General features: G+C 41.3%; 2 protein-coding genes across 3 annotated transcripts in view; one reads left to right on the top strand and one right to left on the bottom strand.

Annotated features, from left to right (window-relative positions):
• Positions 1 to 269: 269 nt before the first annotated feature.
• Positions 270 to 8,550, bottom strand: map6d1 (MAP6 domain containing 1). The gene is made up of 3 exons (XM_081597868.1): positions 7,661 to 8,550; positions 6,667 to 6,994; positions 270 to 964 (listed from the first exon to the last, which is right to left on the bottom strand). The coding sequence occupies exons 1-3, from the start codon at positions 8,164 to 8,166 to the stop codon at positions 887 to 889; spliced, it is 912 nt and encodes a 303-aa protein (XP_081453994.1). The 5' UTR covers positions 8,167 to 8,550; the 3' UTR covers positions 270 to 886.
• ece2a (endothelin converting enzyme 2a) overlaps positions 8,532 to 22,349 on the top strand; it is an 87,111-nt gene continuing 73,293 nt past the window's right edge. Inside the window, exons 1-2 of one of the 2 annotated variants that reach the window (XM_081597869.1) lie at positions 8,532 to 8,618; positions 14,520 to 14,684. In XM_081597869.1, the coding sequence (XP_081453995.1) occupies positions 14,525 to 14,684 (160 nt within the window). In that variant the 5' untranslated portion in view covers positions 8,532 to 8,618; positions 14,520 to 14,524. Of the gene's footprint in view, positions 8,619 to 13,563; positions 13,911 to 14,519; positions 14,685 to 22,349 lie in introns of those variants that run through there. The other variant, XM_017309830.2, reaches the window with a different exon arrangement.

The raw sequence follows: 22,349 nt of genomic DNA, 5'->3' as shown, positions 1-22,349 counted from the left end.
TGTTCTCTGGTAATGAAGTGCCACGAAGTATACGTCTGATTTTTACTTTTGCAAAATTTATCAACTTTAAATTGGTAAAAATCTTCATTGAATGAAAAATACTGCAGCCTCTGTAAGCCTGTTGTTAACCCTGGTCCAGGTAATGTGCAGATTAACTTAATCTGGAACAAGTGTTTACTACTTTCCTACTATTAAATAAAAAAAGTGACTAAATAAAGGCAATGACGTCACACAGAGATGAACAAAACCCCACTGAGAAGTGAAACAAGCCTTATTAACAATATTTTATTGTAATTCAACTTTTTTGATCCTTTAATTGCTGCTTTTCTTTAACAAGATCTTTACCAAAAAAAAAAAGAAAAGAAAAAAGGACTAAACAATAATTTCTTCAAAAATGAACTGAATGTAAAGGTAATAAATAATTTTCAGGCAGATTTCTAGAGACATCAAAGGGCAGCACAGCACACTCTAAGCAAACACACCTTCTGATAAATCATATCCTGAACTACAGGTGCAGAGTCAACACTATGTGCATCGAAGACAAAAGAGCAGGCACACAAACACAAACACACAGAGCAGCCAGTTTCTTGTGCGTCTATAAACAAAAAAAAGAGAAAAAAAAAAAGAGTTTGTTTCTAGACTATTCTGTCACATGCATCTTCATTTGTAGGAGCAGGGAGCCTGGAGGAGTATCAAAAGGAGGGGTTTATTTATCTCTCTTTACCTGGGATAATAAGCAGCTGCTCAACAGTGTTCACAACAACAACATTCCTTTGCATAGATTCTTGTGTTGTAAAATGGACTGGAAACACTTCCCTCCGCTGATTCCTTTACACCAAAAGCGAGCCGGGGGGTAGGGGGGGCTGTGAAGAGGCGAAGCAGGCTGTCAGATGTTGAAGACCCTCGATCCGCTTTGAAAGACGGCAGAAGGGTTCGGGGGCAGTTTGGTCCTCACAAGATGCTCCTGAGCGAGAGACGGAGGAGAGACAGGGAGATGAAACGCAGTGGCTGGTTTCAGGAGGTCAAAGTGATGGAGAGAAGCAGCAGCAGCTGCGGCACTGAGCCCATGAAATGAAAGGAGACTGGCTGGACAGAGCCGTCGCAGAGCATCAGCTCTGCTGTCGGCGTATAGAGCGGGAGAGATTGTGTTACTTTTTCCAACTCGGTGCTGCTGTCCGCATCTTATCGTAAGGTTTAAGAAAACCTGTGTCTGGAGGCAATCGGTCCTGCGTAACACACGCAAACGCCTCAAATCTGACCTCCCACACAAATGTAGTTAGTCATTGCAGTGACAGAATGCCTCCACATGCCCCGAAATCTGGTCAAAACAACTTGTGAACCCACATTGACGGATTCCCTGATTTTTCTCGTATCCATCGATATTTTAACCATGTTGTAATAATCAAATGCCATCTGTATGCCAATAGAGACTTATATTGGTGATCTTATTTTTAAGCCTTAAGAGAGTTTTTGTTAAACACCCCTAAAGGATTTATGATTTGCCATCATTTTAACCTTATTAATATAACTCAGTCAATAACATATTTCAGTCAAGTTGGATGTTTTAATTATGTCAATCTGCAGATGACATTTTTGCCTTTGTGGCCAAATCTGGCATATTTACATGATGGATTAAAGTGCTTGTGTAAATTAATATGCATGATTATTAAATACATGAAGAAAATTTAAAGCAAGCAACATCCTTAGGTACTTATCATCTCATAACCTCTTTGGAAGTGACTCCACAGCATCATAGGAGGCAGGGAAAGCTGTTTGCGTTGTTCAGTAAGTCGGATTGTTCAGAGTGTATCCCCCCCACCCAACACACACGCACGCACACACACACACACACACGCTGCTTTCTGCTCTGCCTCTCTCCTAAATTAGATTGGTGCTGAACAAGACTGCAACCCGACGCACTTTAACAGATAATCCATCAAACAATGCACTCTGTTCCCCACCCCCTCACCCCCTGCCCCCTTCCACTCCTTTTATGTTTCCCTGTCACTTATCAATCACATGGTGCATCTCCGTCCTCTCATCTTGTATGTTTTTTATCGTCTCCCCGCCTTCCTTCCTCACCCCTGCTCTTATAACACAGCGCTGCTTTCACAGCCTTAGAGAAACCTGCCAACTTGGCACCGAGCTCTCCCCCTTGTCCCTCTGTGGAGCCGGTAGCGTGGGAATGGGGATCAGGTCCAAGTGAAAGAACAGGACGAGATGGAGACAAACGGGGAGGAAAGAAAGTTTGGCAGCGGGACGGAGTGGAAAGCACGAGAACGAGGACGATAACTGGAGCACGGCCTGAAAGAACTGTGTTTTGCATTCCCTCCCTCTGCTGTGTCATTTTGTGGATGTTTATTTTGCCAGCAAAAAGCCTTCACTTCACACAGAGTATCTCATCTGTGACTCTTTTTTTTTTTTAAAGCAAATTGCCAGTTTCTCTCACATTCTGAAAGTAGAGCCATCAGGCAATTTACAGAAATGTTCTTAGAATCACGTATTGGCGATATTTCTCGGCAACCCTTGTAAAGATTTGCAAGCAGCCTTAAAGTAAACGAATCTGTCATTGCAGCAGCATAATGCTACCTTTTGATTTGGACACATTAGTTTGGTGGGGTTTCCGTGTTGAATTGCTCGCATATTTCAGATTATTTCAGATTGTTGTCCTGCAGGACTCAAAGACCCATTGTCAGTTTAGGGGTCGAGTCCATTAGGGATGGGTAACTGGAATTTAACCGTAATATTTTAAAAGCTAAATTGATCATTAAAACATCATTTAAAACACATCGCAAGCTTTTAGACTGAACATCAGCAAACAGCAAAATGAACAATTTTGGTACAAAACAAACAAAAAAAAACCCCATCTCTGCATAAAGAGTGAAGCAAACCTTTTGAACGGCGTTACAGAGAAAAAAAGCAAAGTTATCTGACTTCCATTGGTGTGATCTGCAAAACAAAACGTTCCGATTTTCTCCGCTAACGAACAAGGGAAGGAAAAGATACAAAACAGAATAGTACAAGCATGCTTTGACCCTGCTTCGTTGCGTTTTTTCTTTCTTTTTTTTTTTCATTGCGTGATGTGTTAATCATTTCAAACTGATTAGAAGTGATTTTGCAAAGCAGATTCGCCTGCTGTAGTGGATCGATCCCAGCTCAGGCGCCGCGCCGCCCCCGTGCCGTCCTCACCCCGGCTAACTGGAGCGAAACAGAGGAGAGGGTGAAAGGAGGTGGATTTCAGAATGCATTGTTCCGGCAGGCCGTCTAATCCTCTTTGTGGCGTTTAAAACCGTTGCGAGCAACATTTCCATCATCAATCTTGCGGAGATCACTGCACAGTCACATGAGCTCAGCCTTAAGTCTTCAGGGGGTGTTTGGGGGCGGGGGAGAGGGGCAGAGGGAGCAGGGGGGTGTAAAGCCTCTCAGCGGACTGGGAATCAGGCAGGATTTGGTCTCTGCTGAGATGTTTGTCTTCAATTTTAGCTGCATTTCCAAAATGCCAAATCGCCAAATGTGCACCGCGCACGCCTTAAACCTGAACCAGCTGGGTTTTCAGTTCACCTTTCCTTTTGGTTTGCAACGACCTCTCTGGAGTTATGTTGTTACTTATCTGAATTAAAAAAAAAACTCTCTTCCGTCATTTAAATAATTTTGATGATGAAAAGAGCCCATTAAAAGTTTTTAAATGAGCATTCGCAGTCGGTCGGTTCGACCACATTGAGAGCAGGGAGCCCTGCCACAGCTTGACCAACGCCTGCATTTCACAGAACACCATAAAAGATTGGGAGAATCCCCTCACGGACCAGTGCAGCCGGAGTGTAACGCATGCTGGGATGTGTAATGCTCGGTCAGACACCTCTGCAGGGGGCTGGTGGTGAGTCAGTAATGAGTTGGCACTGAGTGGGCTGCTGTGGATTATCTGAGATCAACTTGATTTGCCACCAGGCCAGTTTTTTTTTTTTTTTTTTTGTCGCTGTCAGATTTGGACAAATACACAATGTGCGCTATGTTGTGGGAGAATCTTCCTACACACCGCCAGCAGCACAAACGTCCTTTACTGTATGGGCTGTGATCTCACTGGAACTGGGTCAGGATTATTTTTAGAGTCTCTGTCCTGTCATTGACATCTCTAACTTTGACCTCCACGCTCGTCACACTCAGGACGCTGAGTGGCAAAACGGTTTAACAGAGCAGACATGGCTTGGAAAAAATCATGCAAGCAAGCAGAAGGTGGTCTTAATACACTCCCGTGGATTATGTCTGTTTTGGGGTTTTTTTCTCCACGGCACGGAACGTGAGGACAAACCCAGAGGACACGAGAAAAATGTTTAAAAAAGATAAACATTTCCAAGCTTTGCATTTCCTAATACCCTTTAGCTTAATGGAGCAGATGTTGCCACGTGTACAGGCAGGCTACCTGACCCGGTCCAGGTCAGAGCGACTACAGTCTCTGTGTTGGCAGATGGAGTGGAGCGCTGTGGGTGGGGAAGAGGGATGGCACTAAACCTCTGGAGATTCCCATAAACCGCCTCACGAACCGTCCAGAAACACGCTGAACTGAGTCGACACGCAGGCAGCAGCAAATGTAGAGCCAGGGAGGCGACTCCTCTCCTTGTTTGTGCTTAACTGAACTAAACTTTTTCTAATTATGCTAATATTCATGCCACTCATAGCTTTTGACGTTGTAAACACAAGCTCCCCCTTTCTCCTTCAATTGTTCTTGCTATACATTTTCAATCAAATTTAGGTCTGGACTTTGACTGGACCAGTCTAACGAGTGTGTTGATCGAATGTATTGAGCCTCCGTTTCTGGCTTATACATAAAGGTCAGACTTGTGCGCAGCTAATAAATACGCAGTCATCAGATTCTCCTGATGAAAATTGAGATCTGAGGGACTTATGATGGATAAATAGTTGCTTAGGATTTTTTGTTGTTGTTGTTGTTTAGGTTTATCAGGCTAAATGTGGCAGGAAACCAATGCAAATTTTCAGATTTCTATTTGTGAAACAAAACTTTGAAGAAACAAAAAATGTATTTCCACTTGATAACTGTGAACTAGTTTGTGTTGGTCTGTAACACAAAGTCCCAACAAAACAACACTGATATTTTGAAGTTGGAATTGTTACTATGTATTGAAGTGTTCAAAGATTTAGGAAAGCACTTCATGTGAAATTTTCTGATATATTTTATTTGTCTTGGGACAAAATCATTACGCATAAAATCTTGACAAAAAAAAGCACATTTGTGTGAATTTATATGATTATTTCACCTTACAAAGACTTATAGAGATTAATTTTCCATTGAGCAATGGACTCCCTTTATACGCATCTTCCACAGAGCAATTCATTTGTTCATTTGTTCTAGATGTCAGGTTGCATTGAGACAGAAGAACAAAAGTGGATTTCATCCCCCAACAATCTTGGACTTTCCAGTAAACTTTACGCCAATTCAAAAGGTGCATTAGTGCATTTTTTTTTTAATTCTGGCATTTCAGGGGAACGGTGTGCTTATTTAAAAGGTGAGCCTGATGAACTTGCTAACATTTTGGGTGAAAAACCTTCTCTTGACAGGATGCGCAGAGAAAGAGAAAGTGTTCTGGTTGTTCTGGTGTAACTGGTGGTTTTGGAATTAGGAGTACTTTCAGGAATAAAAATACTCCTAAAAGTTTGTTTTTTTCATGAAAAGTTACTCAAGTAAAAGTAATTGAATAAATGTAACTAGTTACTGCCCAACTCTGCTCCTTAAGAACTAGCATGTATTTTTATTTCGCCTGGTTGGACAAATTCGATCAAAATTCCCTGAAGTCAGAAGTGACTGCGAAAATATGAGTTTGGTTTTTTTTATGAAAATTTACAGATTTAGAAAAAAATATTTCGGTGCACTTACTCACCATGGATATGATTTCTTATTTGGAGGAACTCTACATCTCATCGAGAGCTGATGACTTTGCTGTCAAGAAAATTACTTTAATATTACAAGTAATGTTCAGGACTATTTTTTTGGTCATTTATCCACTGACTTGCATGTAACGCGTATGGGTCATAAAGACCTGTCCCATTCACTGATGTACCATAGCATATTTTATTATAATTCATTAACAGTGATAAAATAGTGATAAACAGTTATAATGTTAGCTAGTGAATGGCAGGTCACCATGGCAACCAGTGACAGTTTAACGATGCAGAGTTGAAATGATTGCACAAATATACTAAGTACATACATTTCTTCCCACTTTTTGATGCACTCCCCAAAACTGAGAGTCTTAAAAATGTCCAGTTTGAAGTGCTTATGTCAACTGAACCCAGAGACAAAGGTATTAAGTTGGTTGTTGCAGCTGTAATTATAAATAATTATTAAATGTAGGCGATTTTGCTGCTAATCCGGACCACATTGGGAAGTTACACTCATTTCCTCTCCCATCATCCCCGTTCTATTCAGGTCACAGTGATGAGCGTAGCACCAGCAGTGTTACCTAACACGGCGCATGGCCTGTTTTATACAGCTGGGTCACTTTGAGCCGTTCTGGGACAGAATGCAGCATCACTTTTCTGAGATGCCCCAGCAGCGAGAGGCCCGCCTGGGAGATGTGTGCGGATGACTTTCTGGAGGGGCGTGCTGCGGTTTTCCACCTGTGCAAATGAAGCTCTGTGAAAATGCATGCCTACCTCTCTCTTGGTTGGACCGCTGTGCTCGCTGGTCTCAGGCAGGATGCTTTGCTGGAGGCTGGAGGGGCTGAGGGAGGTGCCGGCTCGAATAGCAGCCGGGTTGTGCTGAGCGGCGGGAGCAGGCTGGATGTTGGGGGCAGCAGATGGGGGGATGAGCTCAGCCTTTTGCCCGCTCACGGCCCTGCTGACCTCCCCGCTGTAGGCGGCCTGATAGCTGGTCTCACGTGGGATGTGGGTGGCCTCCCCCACTGGGCTGGAGTATTGAGCTGTGGGGTTTCTCCTCGCACTCCTGGCTGGCTTCACCCCTGTCCATGGCCTGTACTCTTGCCTGGAGAAAGAGAAACGGATCGATACGCAGGAGCTTTCAGCAGGGTTGATGTTGAAATTGCACATTTTCTGCTTCAAAACTCGGCCAAAAGAATGTTATCAAAAACCAGAAAGAGCAAATACATCACACCAGTTTTAAAGTGTACCATCTTAAGATCATTTTACTTGTAGTCCTTGTAGATCCAATTGAACTACAACGCTATATATTAGCTTCTTTTGCTAAGTGTTTTTAACTATTTTGTTTGTTGCTGTGTAGTAGGACGTGTTGGTGAGGCTCTGTTTAAAATCTTTAGTTTCACTTTGTGCTGCACAGAGCTGTAGGAAATATACTATTAGTGATTGGCATTGTCATATAACCTGTTGTGTGCCGAGTAACCTTTTTTTTCTGGGAGTTCATTCCTGAAATAAAAACGCAAATATAAACGAAAGACTCATTTCTAAGTCATTTCAGTGCCCTCATCTGGAACGCTCATAGGAGCCTTATTGATCATCAGCTCTTCTCCCTGTCTGTGCAGCCTGCTCTCTGAGTTCCAGCATGGATTTCTCTCAACTATAAATAAGCTCAGCCTCATTAGGCGTGAAAGCAGACATCAGCACACAGCTTTCCTCGCTGGGACGGTGACGGAGTGGACAGCGCCTGGTGCTGAAACAAGTAAAAAGCACGTACCTGTAGGAGCTGGTCTTGTTCTCCTCCGTCACCTGCTGCTCCAACCTGTCCCCCCGCCTCTCCCCAACCTGCGCCTGGAGGTGGTAACTGTTCACCGGGCTGCTGTCCGAAGCGCCGTCCCCCCTGCTGCCCCCGTTACTGATCCAGGGGAAGTTGTCCTTCCTAGGAATGGGCCAGGGTTTGAAATCCTGCTTGTACTGGGTGACGCTGGGGAACGGCACGCCGGGCGGGTGGTAGTCCTCCCGGGGCTTGTAGCTGGGCTCCCTCCGTGCCCTGGAGGGTCCTCGGGGACCATGTGCGGGCGCATGAGGGGAGCCTCGGACGCGCGGCTCCGGGGCGGTGTAGTTGTTCTCCGAGTCGGAGAGCTGCTTGGTGACGGAGCGCACCTCCTGCTCCGCGATGTCCGAGTAGTTCTGGATGGTCAGCGGGACGGAGAGGTCCGATTTGTCGAACTGATTCCAGAAACGAGCCAGGCAGCACACTCTGCTGATGCACGGCCAAGCCATAGCATTGACTCTACTCCTCCGCCACCCCTCACCCCCCACCCCCCAAAAAAGAAAAAAAAATGTTAAAAGAAAAGGAAAAGAAAGAAAAGAGTGATAAAAGATCACAGGTTACATTCAGACAGAGTCGCTCTCCTCCCTCCTCGCCTGTCTCCGGGAAGCTGAGCCCATGTCAGCCGGCAGCAGAAGAGATGAGCCGGTGTCGGTCTGTCGGGGACCGTCTGAATATCCCTCTCACGTGGTCTGTGATAGCGCTCCCACTATGCAGAGGAATGGGAGACCAGTTCCTCCCCGCATCCCCAGCCGGATCCCATCGGTGTGACTGGACTCGCACATGCTTGTGTGTCCGTCTCTCTACTTCAGAAGATCCTCACGCGCTTGACCACAAGATCTTTTAAACAACTACTTCTTCTTCAGTTAGCATGATCGCGAGCATTACACGTGTAGCTGAAAAGGTGAGGTTACATAACTCCGATGCGGCGCTTAAAGTAGGATACAGTGGGATGTACGAAGGTGTGAAGGCTGATCTGTCTTACTTTTCAGCTGTAATGCCTCGTGGGATAATCTGGAGAACATCAGACTCGCATTTCCTTCCGTCTAAGTGTCTCAAGAAAACTATACCGTTTTATCCTTGAGATCAGTTTCAGACTCCGAATCATTTATCTTTTTTTTTTCTTAAGTTTTCTTTGTGCTCCCTATTAAAATTTGTACTTCTCAGACTAGTAAGGATAACATGAACATTTTCTTATAACCATCACAGTAACGTGAAAAGCTTACTTAACCTATTTTTATCACTCCATTTAATATGAGTGACAGCTTTAAGTCCTTTTGTTGTAACTTAAATTCAGTATACATTTAGCTCTAGCAGTAAGGGGTGAAGTTACTGTTCATATCACACAAAGACAACCGGAGTAAGTAAGAAAGTAGTTTTCCAGTTATGATTTTATTCAGTTACTTGAACCAACCTGGCCTTCTGCGAAGAAGTAACAGGCCCCTAAACCTAATGACTCGTCTTTTAGTTTTGATAACCATAACCCAGGGTAATCACTGGGTGTCAAGTCAACTAAGTCTCACCATAACGAGCAACGTTTGGTGAAATAAGGCTGTGTTGGCATCAACTGGCATCAGCTAAAGGTCCAATATAACAGTTTGACTGCTTTGTTTCCCCATCAAATGTGATGTGATTTACACATTGTGTTTTTTGGAAAGACATGGGCCCATATTCTGAAAGATTCTCAGTCCTCTTCTAGAGTTCATATCTGAGCCTAAACAGTTCTGAAACGAGTCCTAGCTTAAGAGTAATTAATTCACTGGTTCTTCTTCTACTTGTTTAATGGGGGTGTCAAACAACTTAATGGAGCATTTTACTGCCACCAAGTGGTGAGGAAACAGACACTGATTGTCCGTGTGTTTTAAATTCATTTGAAAAGTTTAAATTACTCGTAAATACGTTAATTAAAGGTCTTAAACTTAGTGGTGGCAGGACTATATAATCTCGTATATTTAATGTAGTTTAATGTCTCGTGGTAAACGCACCATTATTGGAGCTTCCAGTGGAAAACGATGACGCTGACGCGCCTCCACATAGACTTTGAGTGTAAACCAGATGCATCAGCTCTAGCCATTGTTTTCCGTTGAACGAAGAGCATATAAAGTTGTGAATTAACTGCTATTCTTTTGTCTTTGTCTTCAAAGAAAATAGCGTCGTATGCATAACTTATTTTAAATGTATTATGTGACAAGTTTCAGAAGAGCTGCACATTTAATATGCATGTCTTAAAAGTCTTAACTGTGACATTTGCAAAGTTTGAGTAAACAATGATGGGTAACATTTAAAAAAAAAAAAAAGAATGTCTGCTGATATGTTAATCGCTAAAGAGTGATTAATAATACCAAGATCACAATTCTTCAGCAAAAAGCTATTTTTCTTAAAACTTGCACAAGAAAATGATTTGAAATTGAACAAACTGAGTTTTACAACTAAAAATATTTAACAATAATTTTTTTTTTTTTTTACAAGGCAACTTGTTAAACCAGTGGAAAAACACTAATTTCATCCTCCAAACGGCACACTGTCGTGTTGGGGGTCGCTGTCGTCCCCATAAGTTCCCGCTGTGCCTCTTGCATCTCCAAAAATTCACGCCTTTTGTCCGGCGTCCCCCAAAGCTTCTGTTGCCGGCAAATTCACGCCTTGGGTCCGGCATCCCCCAAGGTCACCGCTTCGCTGCTGGCCGCCGGCATCCCCCAAGGTTCCCGTTCTGCCGCCAGCGTCCCACCAATTTTCCGTATCCCTTAAGGCTAATGGTGCCTAGAAAGTGAGAAAAATTTTGAGGTAAATTTTTTTACCTCAAATTTTGAGGTAAAAAAATTTACCTCAAAATTTTTTTGAGGTACCACTGCACAAGTACACCCACCTGTGCAGTGGTGGGTGTACCTGGAGGTAGCTTATCAGCAGGCTTTACTGGCCTGTCAAATGAGCTTGTGGAAAACCTTAAAGGTGGAGGCCTGAGACTGCAGGCCTCCGAGAAAGGAGATAATAGCCAGGTGTGGCGGAACAGAAGAGTCGGCCATTTGTGTTCGCAGGGCTACAGGAGTTTTTTGATTTCGAGAAATCAAAAAATTCAAGGCAGCAACCAGCCAGTACCTGAGCTTTCCCGATTGATACATGGTTATAAAAATATGCCCTACTCTGTTACCAGCTCTTTGAAACATTGTTTGTTCTAGGCTCTCTTCTGGGTTCTCCTCTTTACTGGGACATCCTCGGTTCTTGTCTCCTCTTTCTTCGGTTCTCCTCCTCTGAGAACCTGACATTTTAGTTTGGTCTAAGGAGAATGTTGACCTCTCCCAGGATGTTAGAAAGTCCCTTAGTGCTTGAGGACACGTCCTGCTTCAACTTCTTTGTCGACTCTTTGGTGCCTTAGATTTCTGGACTTCCTTTAGAAGCTCTCTTCCAATTGCTGCCAACTTGTAATTAATGCTTTGAATTTTTATCTTCAAAGCAAAGTTCTCTTTGCATGGCTTCTCTTTTTCTGCTTTAGCCTTGTCCAGTTTTAAGCATTTCTTCCTCAATGAGGCCACTGCATTTTCCATGTTTGTCTTATGTGGGAACACATTTGACCTCTCCATGGTATTCAAAGCAGTTTTCAACTTATGAATTGTATTTTTAGCTTCCTCCAAGTCACTACTGAGAAAACTGAGCTGATTTTTATTAGGTTCATTTCCCGTCAAAAGCATCTCGTTTTCAGCTTGCCAGTTTGTCATTTAGTTGTTTTGCCTGCTGTTGAGACGCACAATTTTCTTTCTCAGACTTTCCACAAGCTTCTGAAACTGCTTGTTGTCTTCCTTCCGCTTCTCATAGCTCTTCTCTAAATCACTTTTTTTTTGCGCCGAAAAGAAAGCTATCGACATAAGTGCACTCACGTTCAGCCATTTTAGTTGCTGTCCAGATGGCACCTGATGCTGCAACTGAATTTCTCTGTGGAATGAGGGAATACAGGGATAGTCACTGGTTATTTCACGAACAGCTGTTGCCGTTATTCAGCTATTGTATTGTTCAATAAAACTCTGAACAGAAAATGTTCAGCAAAGGCATCTGGGCCTCCGCTATGATTGAAGAAGCTTTTCGTACCGTAATAATCGCCCATTAGCCATTGCCCGAATCAGAAGCTACAATTGGTAGCCAACTTTAGCCTCGTTCCATGAAAAGCATACTACCGGTGTTCTGACTATCACGTTTTTATAAGATAACTATTATGTTTATTCAAGATACTATCACGTTTAAACAAGATTACTGTCACGTTCATACAAGATACGTTTAATAAGACAACTATCACGTTTATACAAGGTGATTCTGACAGAAAAAGCAAATCTTGTGATTAAACCTATAAATCATCTGAGGGATCCTGTTGTCAAATAAGTTCATAATGGGATACATCACACTGTGTGAGCAAGGTAGCTCAAAACCACTTTACAGCAACAGGTAATAAAATAAGATCATACCTGCCTTATGCAAGTTGCAGGGTTGAAGTCTTTCTTTTAAAAAAAGAGGAAACCTAGAAATGGTAATGTAATATTGCCACCTGCAGGAAAGATATGGCATTACTCTTGCATTTTGAGGCATTTTCCCGAATTTTCCCTTAAAAATACCGAATGCCAAAGAAGTATGCATGACATTCTGGTTGAGTTAAATTTGTACTTGTAGTAGTAAAGATAACCTATAGAAGAGGACTAGGATCACTAAAATAAAAGTGAAAAATAATCCTGCCTTTTCTCAGAATTGTGAGGACAAAAGTCAGATTTTCCCCCCAGTGGCCCTAATCCTTTTCTGTGAGAATTTCATACAAATAATATTCAAAAGTGTTTTTTGTTTTCAAAACAATCTAAAATGAATCAGTTCCACACAAATTGCATATAACTCCCCGATCCACGTCAACAGAAAGAAAGTTGTAGCTTCACTTATATCAAAAACTAGAAAATTTAAAGTGAGAAACTGTTGAGAAGACAGAGAATTTAGGAATAAACACGATTCTAAAACCTATCCACAAATTAGACATGTTAAAAAAAAGTAAAAGATCAAAATGTTATAAAATCTAAAACAAAAGCAGGCTTCAATAAGCATAAACATTGTCCTAATACAACAAAATAGAAGAAACTTTACCTATTAAATAGTGACTAACCAATGAAACTCAATTAAAAACCAGACTGACAAGTTTTTAATTTGGTTTTAAAATTCACAGCTGCTCTCAGCTCTTCAAGGAGGATATTGTGTGGATGTTCAGACAGTTGTTAATGTTTCCCAATGACACAGCACAGATAAGACAAAGCATAACAGGCCAGCAAACATATGTTTTTGGCAGCTAACGTGACACAGAACATATCAGGGTATCAGTCTATGTAGATCCAGCAGCTGGTACTGATTTGTAGCCTGCTTGTGATGTTCATTTTATTTTATCCTTGAAGTAAAGATAAAATGCTGAGATATTTCTCGTGCAAATTATAGGTCAATAGGTCTGCCACCTATATAAAATGGTAATGTAATTTATTTTGTGAAAAACTGCTGAATTTGAGCTCTATGCAACGTTACAGACTCAGGTTTTGAGGACAGCTACTTTTTTGGGGCCATTATTGCTTTATTTAGCTTTTCCCCTAATAAATACATTTCAAACCTCTTGCATTTTTATACTTTTATACTTGTGATGCAAAAATAACGGAGTATGATGATCTGAAACATTTAAGTGTGACTAACAAAATGGAGAACTCAAAAATCTGTACGGAGGCATACTTTTTGAATAGTACTGTCGGTTTAACAATCATGTTGAAACACATATAACCACAAAAATATAATCATTCCCTTTAAATTTAATCATCCTCTCTCAGCTTATTTTAACGAAGCGCTTAGATTTTACAACTTTTCGAACCGCCTTTGAAAGCCTCATCACTGCAGGACACCCACGTGTTACACGCTGCTCCGCCTCCAAAACACTCACGTTACAGAGACTTTGAGAAAATGAGCTGTATTTAAAAAAAAAAGTAACTGTTTAAATTAATATAATTTAAGTTAATTTTCAGACTTTTATGGTGCTACGGGTACGTCCTTGCTCTAAATTAGCCCAGGGTGTCCGGAGACTATTTGCTCAAACCACAACACGTGGATTCGTCGCTGTTTGGACATTTTTCGGGTTCGACGGAGGAGCTGAGGCAGCCGAGTAGATTAAAACACTTAACGTCCAGCTCAAAGCCAACTGCTTGCAAGTAATGTTGTAATGTTGACTTTAAATAGTTATGATTCGCATGCAGGAAACGCTGCTGGCTTTCTGCTTCTCTGCCTCTGCGTCGTTTGTTGTGCCGCGCATGCGCTGTGTGACTAGGAAAGCTACTAGTAAAGTTCCCACAGCCTGCTGTTTGACGTTGGAGTTAAAAATTACATATTTTGTCAAACTACTGCCACCTATTTTAAAATTATAACAGAGGAAAATGTTGGTGTTAGAGGGGAAAATGCAATCCCGTTGGCGAAATACAAACCATTTTTATTAAATCCCTCTGGTTTTTAATTGCAGTTTGCAATTAAAATGAATAATATAAGTATTAGAAAAAATACTAAACCTGTAGAAGCGAAAGTGACCCTCATAGACTTGGATGTTTATGTGAATTTTACACATTAATACAAACCACAGATGTTTCAGTCCAATAATTAATTGGTGTTTGCTTCACTTTAATCAGTTTTTACCATACAACTCCTGTCTTTAAATTCTCTGTCTCCTAAGCACTTTGTAGAACTGTTTAGGTTTAGTACTGATGTGGTTAAAAGATGTTCCTGGTACAGTCCGGAGTGAAAACTTGTTTCTCTTGTATTACAGACAACATGGAGTACCTGCCGGATAAAAACTCCAGCTACAAAGACGTTACCTACTGGGATGACAGGTACAGGACGGAGCAACACTATGATTGGTTAGGCAGTTTCTCCAGCTTTAAGCACCTTCTGGAAAAAATCATCAAGAAAGAAGATTCCATCCTCATACTGGGTTGGTGTTCTTTCTTCTATCTTGACCTCATAGCAATTCACCGTAAAAATTGAAGATGTTTTGATGCTTTTGCATGTGGCCGCAGAAACTGATGTGTGCATTTCGCTTTACAGTCGGTGACATTTTTAAAGCAAGGGTCCAGCCTTTTGCACAAATGTGTGTAATGGCGGAAAGGTTTTCGTGACAGAGTTTGGAACACCTCGTTAGTTTTTGAGGTGCACCCTGGATAATTGATGGCCTCGGACTGCTTATGCCCCTGCTTTGAGTTTGGGTGGCTGTGTCAGACGTCAAGGCTTCTTTCTCGCTCAGTCATTCCTGTCACCTATCCTCTGTCCGCTGTCAAATTAAAGATGAAATCCATGACACTCCGTGTCATTATGTTTGTCCCTTATCATTTATATGGTTTCACTTCCTGTCATTATGAACAAACGTGGTCATAAAACCTTCCGAGCCATTGGCGTTGAATGTTTGCTGCTATACTTTGGTATTTAACATCCATAGCTTTTTAGTACAACTGCATATCAAGTATTTCTGATCATGTTAAATAGGATAAAAATAAAATGCCAAACAATAATAAACTAGTCACTGTAAATCAGTTATTTGCAAACTTTAATAAGCTAGCAAGTATAGACCAGAAATAGAGTAGGGGAAAACATGCATGGAAAGTGTAAATGAACGCAATAAGATTGGGCACACACTCTGAAAGGAGGAGCTCTGCTGAAATCAAGCTTTTAGTCTTGCATGCAGAGGAGGATCGACGAGGTGGAAAACTAACTCTGCATATTTCCCTGAACACACCATCCCAGTGCTGTAATAGCTGACTACTCTTGCACCAATCTGTTTGTATGTGAGATCATTTTGATGCAAACTGATGATAGATGTGCACTTTTCTTTGGAGGTAGCGACTGCTAACAAAAGAAGACAATTATTCCTAGGACAACTTAGTTTGGGGATTGTTTTTGTGCCTGGGTAAATGCAGTGAAAATTAATATGCAAATAGAAAGCTCCCAGCAATGCATTATTATATGAGTTTTGTCACAGTACGTAAAAAATTTAAAAACAATGTTAACTGTCACCTCAGAGGAGGATTTTTGCAAAGTTTGACACAATTTGGTGTCACTGCAAAGTTTCAACAACCCTGGCTTTACTTTTTTATTGTTGACATTGCAGCAAATTTCCACAAGGTGTCACTGTTGCATTAACATAAATTTGATTCTGTTTCACAATTCCACACATGCCTGTTCTGTATGGCACTGCTTTTCTGTAATGAGAGACTACATTTAATTACGGCATTATGCTTGCCTTATGCTTAAGTCACTCCTTCCTGGATTGATATAACAAAGTGCAGAGGTGTGCTGTTGCTAAAGATGTTACTTTAAGTTGTGTTTTTTTCCCCTCTCTCCCCCCCCCCACCCACTTATACACAGACATTGAAATGGTAAAATGGCATTAGGATAACTTCTTTTATAACTGCATAGTTTGGACCGTTTCATTGGGGGTGTTGGGGTGTGTGTGTGTGTGTTGAATCTGTGTCAGGAAATCACGGGAGGTCTCTGTTAGGTGTTTGAGAGCTGGAGGGGATGATGAGGTCAGTCAAAAGCTCCATGCCTGTTTTGCACTGGTTTTCTTTGAGATCACCTACATTGTTTTCTAGATTTGGTCTTATCTAGTTTTATTTTGTGTGTCTAATCAGTAATGTATAATACACATAAACCTTAAGGAATATACAGTTTCTTTTTTTAGTTTTTAGCATGCCAATGGCAGAGCGAACTAAGACTATGGTTGCTTCTCCTGCTTTCCTCCTGCAGTCAGGGTTCCTACGGAGTCTGAAAAATGCTGGAATTTGTTTACAATATTTTCCAGGTTAGTATGGAAAACTATAGGTAATTCCCAGCTCTATTCCAAAAGTCCTTATTTATTTCCTTATGTCCTCCCTACTGTACTTTCTTCCCTTTGTACTCCTTCCTCATTTTTCATTGCTCTTCTTTTTTACTTCCTATCTTACATCTTTCTTTCTTTCCTTCTTACCTTGTGCTCCCATTACTTCTTTACATTCTTCTTATTCTCTCCTTTCTGCATTTCTTCCCTTATGTTTCTTTAATTTTGATTTTCCAGTGACAGTAAAAGGACTGAGACGTATACTATACTGCACCAGCCAGCTAGGTTGACTGTTTTCTAAATGCTGATACAAACAGAAGTAAGAGCCTCCGAAACAAAAAAAATCTTGCTTGCTTGTGAGCAGTTTGTGCTTTTTAACAACTGACAACTGATGGCGTACCACAGAGGGAACCAAAGATGTGAGAGAGATTGCATATTTCATAGAAACCAAGCACTTTTCAGAGGTTGCCAGCCACAAATCTCACCAGCTACATTCATTTGTCATATTTGCATTGTCTTGCGCAGAGAGGAAGCAGGTACAGTTTCCAGATGTTTTACTGTGCTGAGACGACGCAGAGGAAGGGAAAACAAGGGAAAAAACTTGATGAAGTTTTGCTGAGTCAATGAGGAAAGCAAGCAACTAATCTGGTGCGGATTTGGGATTCTCAGCCCTGAGACGGAGGTCATTCCTGTTAAGAAAACCTGAGCCGAACAGAGAGGGGGAGAGCAACAGTGTGTGTGTACGGTCAAGAAAATATCAAGAGACACCTGATCCAATAATGCAGATGTCCTAAAGGTTTGGTTCAATGCTACATGTGCTAGTTTAGCACCTCAAATAAAGCTTCTGAGAACAGTTATATAAAAAAAAAAACATTTTCAATTATATTCTAGTTATCTGTGATGAATCTGTATATTTACAGGAGTACATAGTGGTGGGACCTGGGTTTTTAATTAAAATACATGAAACGTTCTTTGTAGTTTTTTTTCCCTGGGTAAAAAGAAAACCAATTTTATTTTTTCCATCTTAAAAAGGCTTATCTTGATGATTTACCTGTTTTCACTTTGTATTTTCTCATCGTAGGCGGTCCTCAGCATTACCAGCATTTACAATTAGAACGAACAGGCCCCTTTGTTGCATTTACATAAGAGTGCGTTCTTTAAATGCATTATTGATTTTCTAATCCTTCATCTTTCAACTGGGTGGTAAACTCATTCATAATAGCATATCTTGCACAGAAGGTCCGCTGCCTACTCAAGACACCCACTTCATTCTCTTTGACATTTAGTCAGCGTTGTTTATGCTTCAGAAAGATTTCGTTTAATTTTTGGTCTGAAAACATAATAAAAATCCTCTAATTATGAAACGGAGCTTCTTTTCCTCTTTCCTTCTTTCTTTTCTTCTTTCTTTCTTTCTTTCTGGCCTGGTTGCATGCACAGTTGAAGGTCTGGAGAGGTGTGTGTGTGTCACACCATCGTATCATCTGACTAGTGTCTACGCTTCCATCATTGCAAAGAATTAACGGTGATCGCCTCATAGATGGCCCACTTCCTTCTCGCTGTGTTTATGGCCTGCCCTGAGCTACTGCTACTGATGTAATGACCCCGTGTTTCCCATTGGTTAGCGCTCATGTTTGTTCCCCATGGCGATGGACGATGATGTAATGGCACTTTGATCCTGATGCATGTGTGGTTGTATTCCACGAGCATCTGAGGTCAGCACACCTGGTACAAGGCGAGCATGACGTACAGTCTCTGCAGTTGGGTCCGGAACTGCAATAGAAGGTTAAACAGGCAAATAAAATATGCGTGGTAGGTTTATAGCTTCAGGTTCAGCGCTGTGCAGTAGGTTGGCAGACCTTCAGGATGACCTCTGGGGCTTGCATCGGTCCGGCGGTCGGATGCTGCTGCTGAGGAACTGAAGGGAATCTTGTTTTTTTTATTTTTTTTTATCCAGAATCTAGTTTGTGCCAACATATTGTCAGTTTTACTGTAATGGTTTTGAATAAAAGACAGAAACGTTGAACCACTCTTATTAAAAAGTGTTCATATTAATTATTGAAGTTTCTTTGCACTAGGTTGTTTAGCCAACTCCAGCTACCCCTCGCCGAACGAATAAACAAATCCATTACTGCATTAATGAATAAAGGTTTTTTGTTAATCTTTCAACTGCATCCCATCACAATCTTCAGCATATAATGACTGCTTAATGTGAGACGTTCCATTAAAAGCATTTAGGTGGGCTGTGACGTCTTCTGTTAGACTCATTGGTTTAGACATCTTGAGACACAAGCTTGTTCACATTTGTACGTAAATGTGCGATTTTAATAAAATATAGACAAGTAAACTGCAAATGCACCCAATTTTTACATGGAAACCGAAAGTTGTTGGTCCAGTTCCAGCTTCCACTGCGGGTTTCATGCCGCAGTGGAAGTGATAAGTGCCCTTTGAGCAAGGCACTTAATCCTAAATGGAAGACTTCAATATATTTTAATGGGATTTTAAGCGATAAGAAAAAATAGGGATAACCAGCACTCCAAAATATTCTTAGGGTTAATTAGGAAAGTCTTATTATCTGCTGGTAATTTTGTAAAATGTGACAAGCATTCTAACTTATTCGAGGAAGTTTTTTTAATTGAGGTGCTGTGGCATGATCATAAACATGTTGTTCATAATGGAAAGCTATTGATTGTGGCTGTGTTAATAATTCTGGGTTAGAGGAGTTAGGTTGAAGCACCTTAACTATTTTTGTGTTGCAAAATAAGACGTGTGAACATTATTTACACGTCTGGCAGTAGGATTTTTGTTACACTATAAGTCAATAAGAAAGAAATGAATGTAGCACATCTTTATGCAAGTTGAAGGGCTGTAAACTAATGCTTTTTAAAAAGTGTGGTCAACAGATTAATTTGAGACCTTGCTGTAAAAACGGTAATATTTCTATTTTTTCATTATTTTAAAGCTCTTTGCTTGATAGGATGCATCTTTTTTTGCCTCTAAAAGACTTAATGGCCTACATATAAATTTATTTTACCTTGCGGCATTATGAATGTACCCACACCACTCACACACAACACAAAGGAACAAAATGCTGATGGCATGGAAAATCACTGGGGTTTGAAGTCATGGCAGACGTCATAGATATCAAAGCTCCTGGAGAGTTTGTGTTGGATTCTTCCATCTAAATTTCCAGAACCGTCCACGAAAAATTTGCTTTTTTTGTGATTAGCATTATTCTTTCTCCTATGTATGTACAAAAGCGTACACTTGCACGTTGAATGATGGAACAGACATACAGTTTGGCTCGTTCACATTTGCCCTTCCGTTTATTGATTGCAGCTCTTCCTTCCCTGTGGTGACGGGAGTCAGAGCATGTTGGCATGAATCTGATCCACTTCTTCTGGACTGTACCAGCTCTTTCTGCTCATGTGTTTTTCGCGGTGAAATTTAGGGCATATTTTACTGAAGTGTAAGTAACGGTTACCCATTTCTTCTTCGATGTCCTTTCCAGCTGTAATTAGCTTAATGGTTTGTTTTCATTATTCTGTCACTCTTTCTACACTCAGTGGACAAGTAAACAGAAATGTATTCAAGTATTCTTGTCTGTCCTGTGGAACACAAAACCCCCTGTTTGGTAAATGCCTGTCTTTTAAAGTCGAAGTTTGTGACATTAAAAAACTCTGACATTAATATTTTTGCTACATATTGAAGTATTTCAAAAAGTGTTGAACATAAAACAAACTAGTTTTTTTTTTGGTTTTGTCAATTAATTAAACGTAAGCAGGAATAGACAGTTATATTTTACAATAAAATCACTTAAAACGGGCAGTATTTAGAAGAAGACTGTGTTGTACCCGTGGTGGAATCTGCTCCTCTCTGTCGGTCCTGTCTCCAGTGGGATTTGGAGGTGCTTGAATGCCCCTGGCAGCTGGATTTGGACATTAGTCTGTCGACTGTTTTTCTCCATATCAGTGATGTTTGCTTTGTGCTTGATATCATCTCAGGAGAGTGATTAATTCTTCGTCGCTTCATCTCTTTCTCCTTCCTTTGAAGCCTGCCTGCCAAATAAATATCTGCCTCAAATTACACACATTCTTGTGTAGCTTTTACATCTGCCCTCTGTACTTAAAAAAAAAGGGCTAAAAAGGACTGAGAACTCAGAGAAATAGAAGTGTGGAATTGTGACAGGAATATGTGTAGGAACCATGTGTCTTGCTTGTTGACAAAGACCAGCATTGACGAACTGACATGGTTTTTCTTAGGACAAAGGGAATACAGTTTACAATGTAGCTACACTGCGAATGAAGACAGTAAGTGTAGTTTTGCCTGTAGTGCCCTACGGCTTTTTCCTGGTGAAAATCACAATCAGAACACCTTCACGCGCATATGTTTACTATCTGTGTACAGAAAGGTCTGCACACCACTGCAGTGCCTTGTAGGTGTAACGGCTGAAACATCCGCAGCAGGTACTGTGCAAACCTGGCAAGTGATGTGTGAATGAGCGACGGTTTGAGTAGATGAATGGCTGCAGACTGGAATGAATGAATGAAGGAGGAAGGGTGGGTTGATGGAATCAAACTCCCCCATCCTTTTCCTCCTCTCCCATCTCCTTTTTGGGTCCTCATTGGTTGCCTGCAGCGTTCAGGGAGCCCTCTCTATGCAGCAGTCAGTAAGTCAGTAGGGGCAACCCTCCCTCCAATCAGCCCTTCCCGTCGTTTTTGCTGCTGTAAGGAGTGGTGCTGTTTATGAATGAGTGTTGCAGCCGCATAATGTGAATTAACAAAGGGAGGGAGTGAGCAGCAGATAGTATTGCATGCTGAATGAAATGCAGCATAAAAAGAGAAAGACGGCAAAAAAATATATAGTCAGACAGCTTCTGAATGAAAATCTAGCAGGTAGGGAGAAGGACTGCGGTGTGTAGCTGCTGGTAGAAATTAGTACATTTTGGAGGGATGGATTCTCTTCAGTCGCAGCGCACCAAGATATCACTCCACTGTGCGTGTGTGTGTGTGGAAAAATGCCTTCTCTCATAGGTATGCAGATCAGGTAGAGTAGTGGGAAAGCGGATGCACAGAAAGGGGCCTGTGAGCCAATGGGAACCTCCACCACCTAATCAGCACATACACAGTACCCTCAGCCCTCTCTGCAAGCTGCTGCTCCGTGCTTTGAATAATAACGGGGTTACCCGGGCAACCAGGCAAGTGTGATCGATGGTCCTGGCTCTGATAAACAGAGCACAGAGGGGTTGTGCTATTGTGTGTGTGTATGTTTTTTTTGTGTCACAGGGATTCTGTTGTTGCAGAGGGATTTTCTTTGTTTCTAGTAAAAGTAGAGGACGTAAAACCTCTTTCAGCTTGTGGTTGTATGTGTATATTTAATTTTTAATGATGGTGAATGTCCTTGATGAGGTGTGTTAGACTAGAGGATGTGTGCGGTCACCCCCACACCTCCCATCAGCGGGGTGAACACACTATTCTGACTCATTCACTACTCCACTTGTAGCTAAAAGACTCCATGGCTGTTACTCACACTCGAGAGCGCAAATCATACAGGAAATCACTGGGTATGACGGATAATCTGAGTAGATTAAATGACCGTATAATAGTTTTGTTATGGGCTAATGCAGCACATTAAAGAAAATGCTGGGAAACTGGTGGAGGATTGAAGATAGGATGGTTGATAGTGAGGGTTATAAGAGAAAAGGGAAGTTCTTCTCCATTTAATGTCACATGTAACTGTCCACATTTATTGGCAGCCATGGTAGGGATGAGTAAAAAACCTTAGAATCAG

Source organism: Poecilia reticulata, chromosome 17, assembly GCF_904066995.2.
Source record: "Poecilia reticulata chromosome 17, P_reticulata-male-v2, whole genome shotgun sequence".
NCBI lineage: Eukaryota > Metazoa > Chordata > Actinopteri > Cyprinodontiformes > Poeciliidae > Poecilia > Poecilia reticulata.
This window is presented reverse-complemented; position numbering and strand designations above follow the sequence as displayed.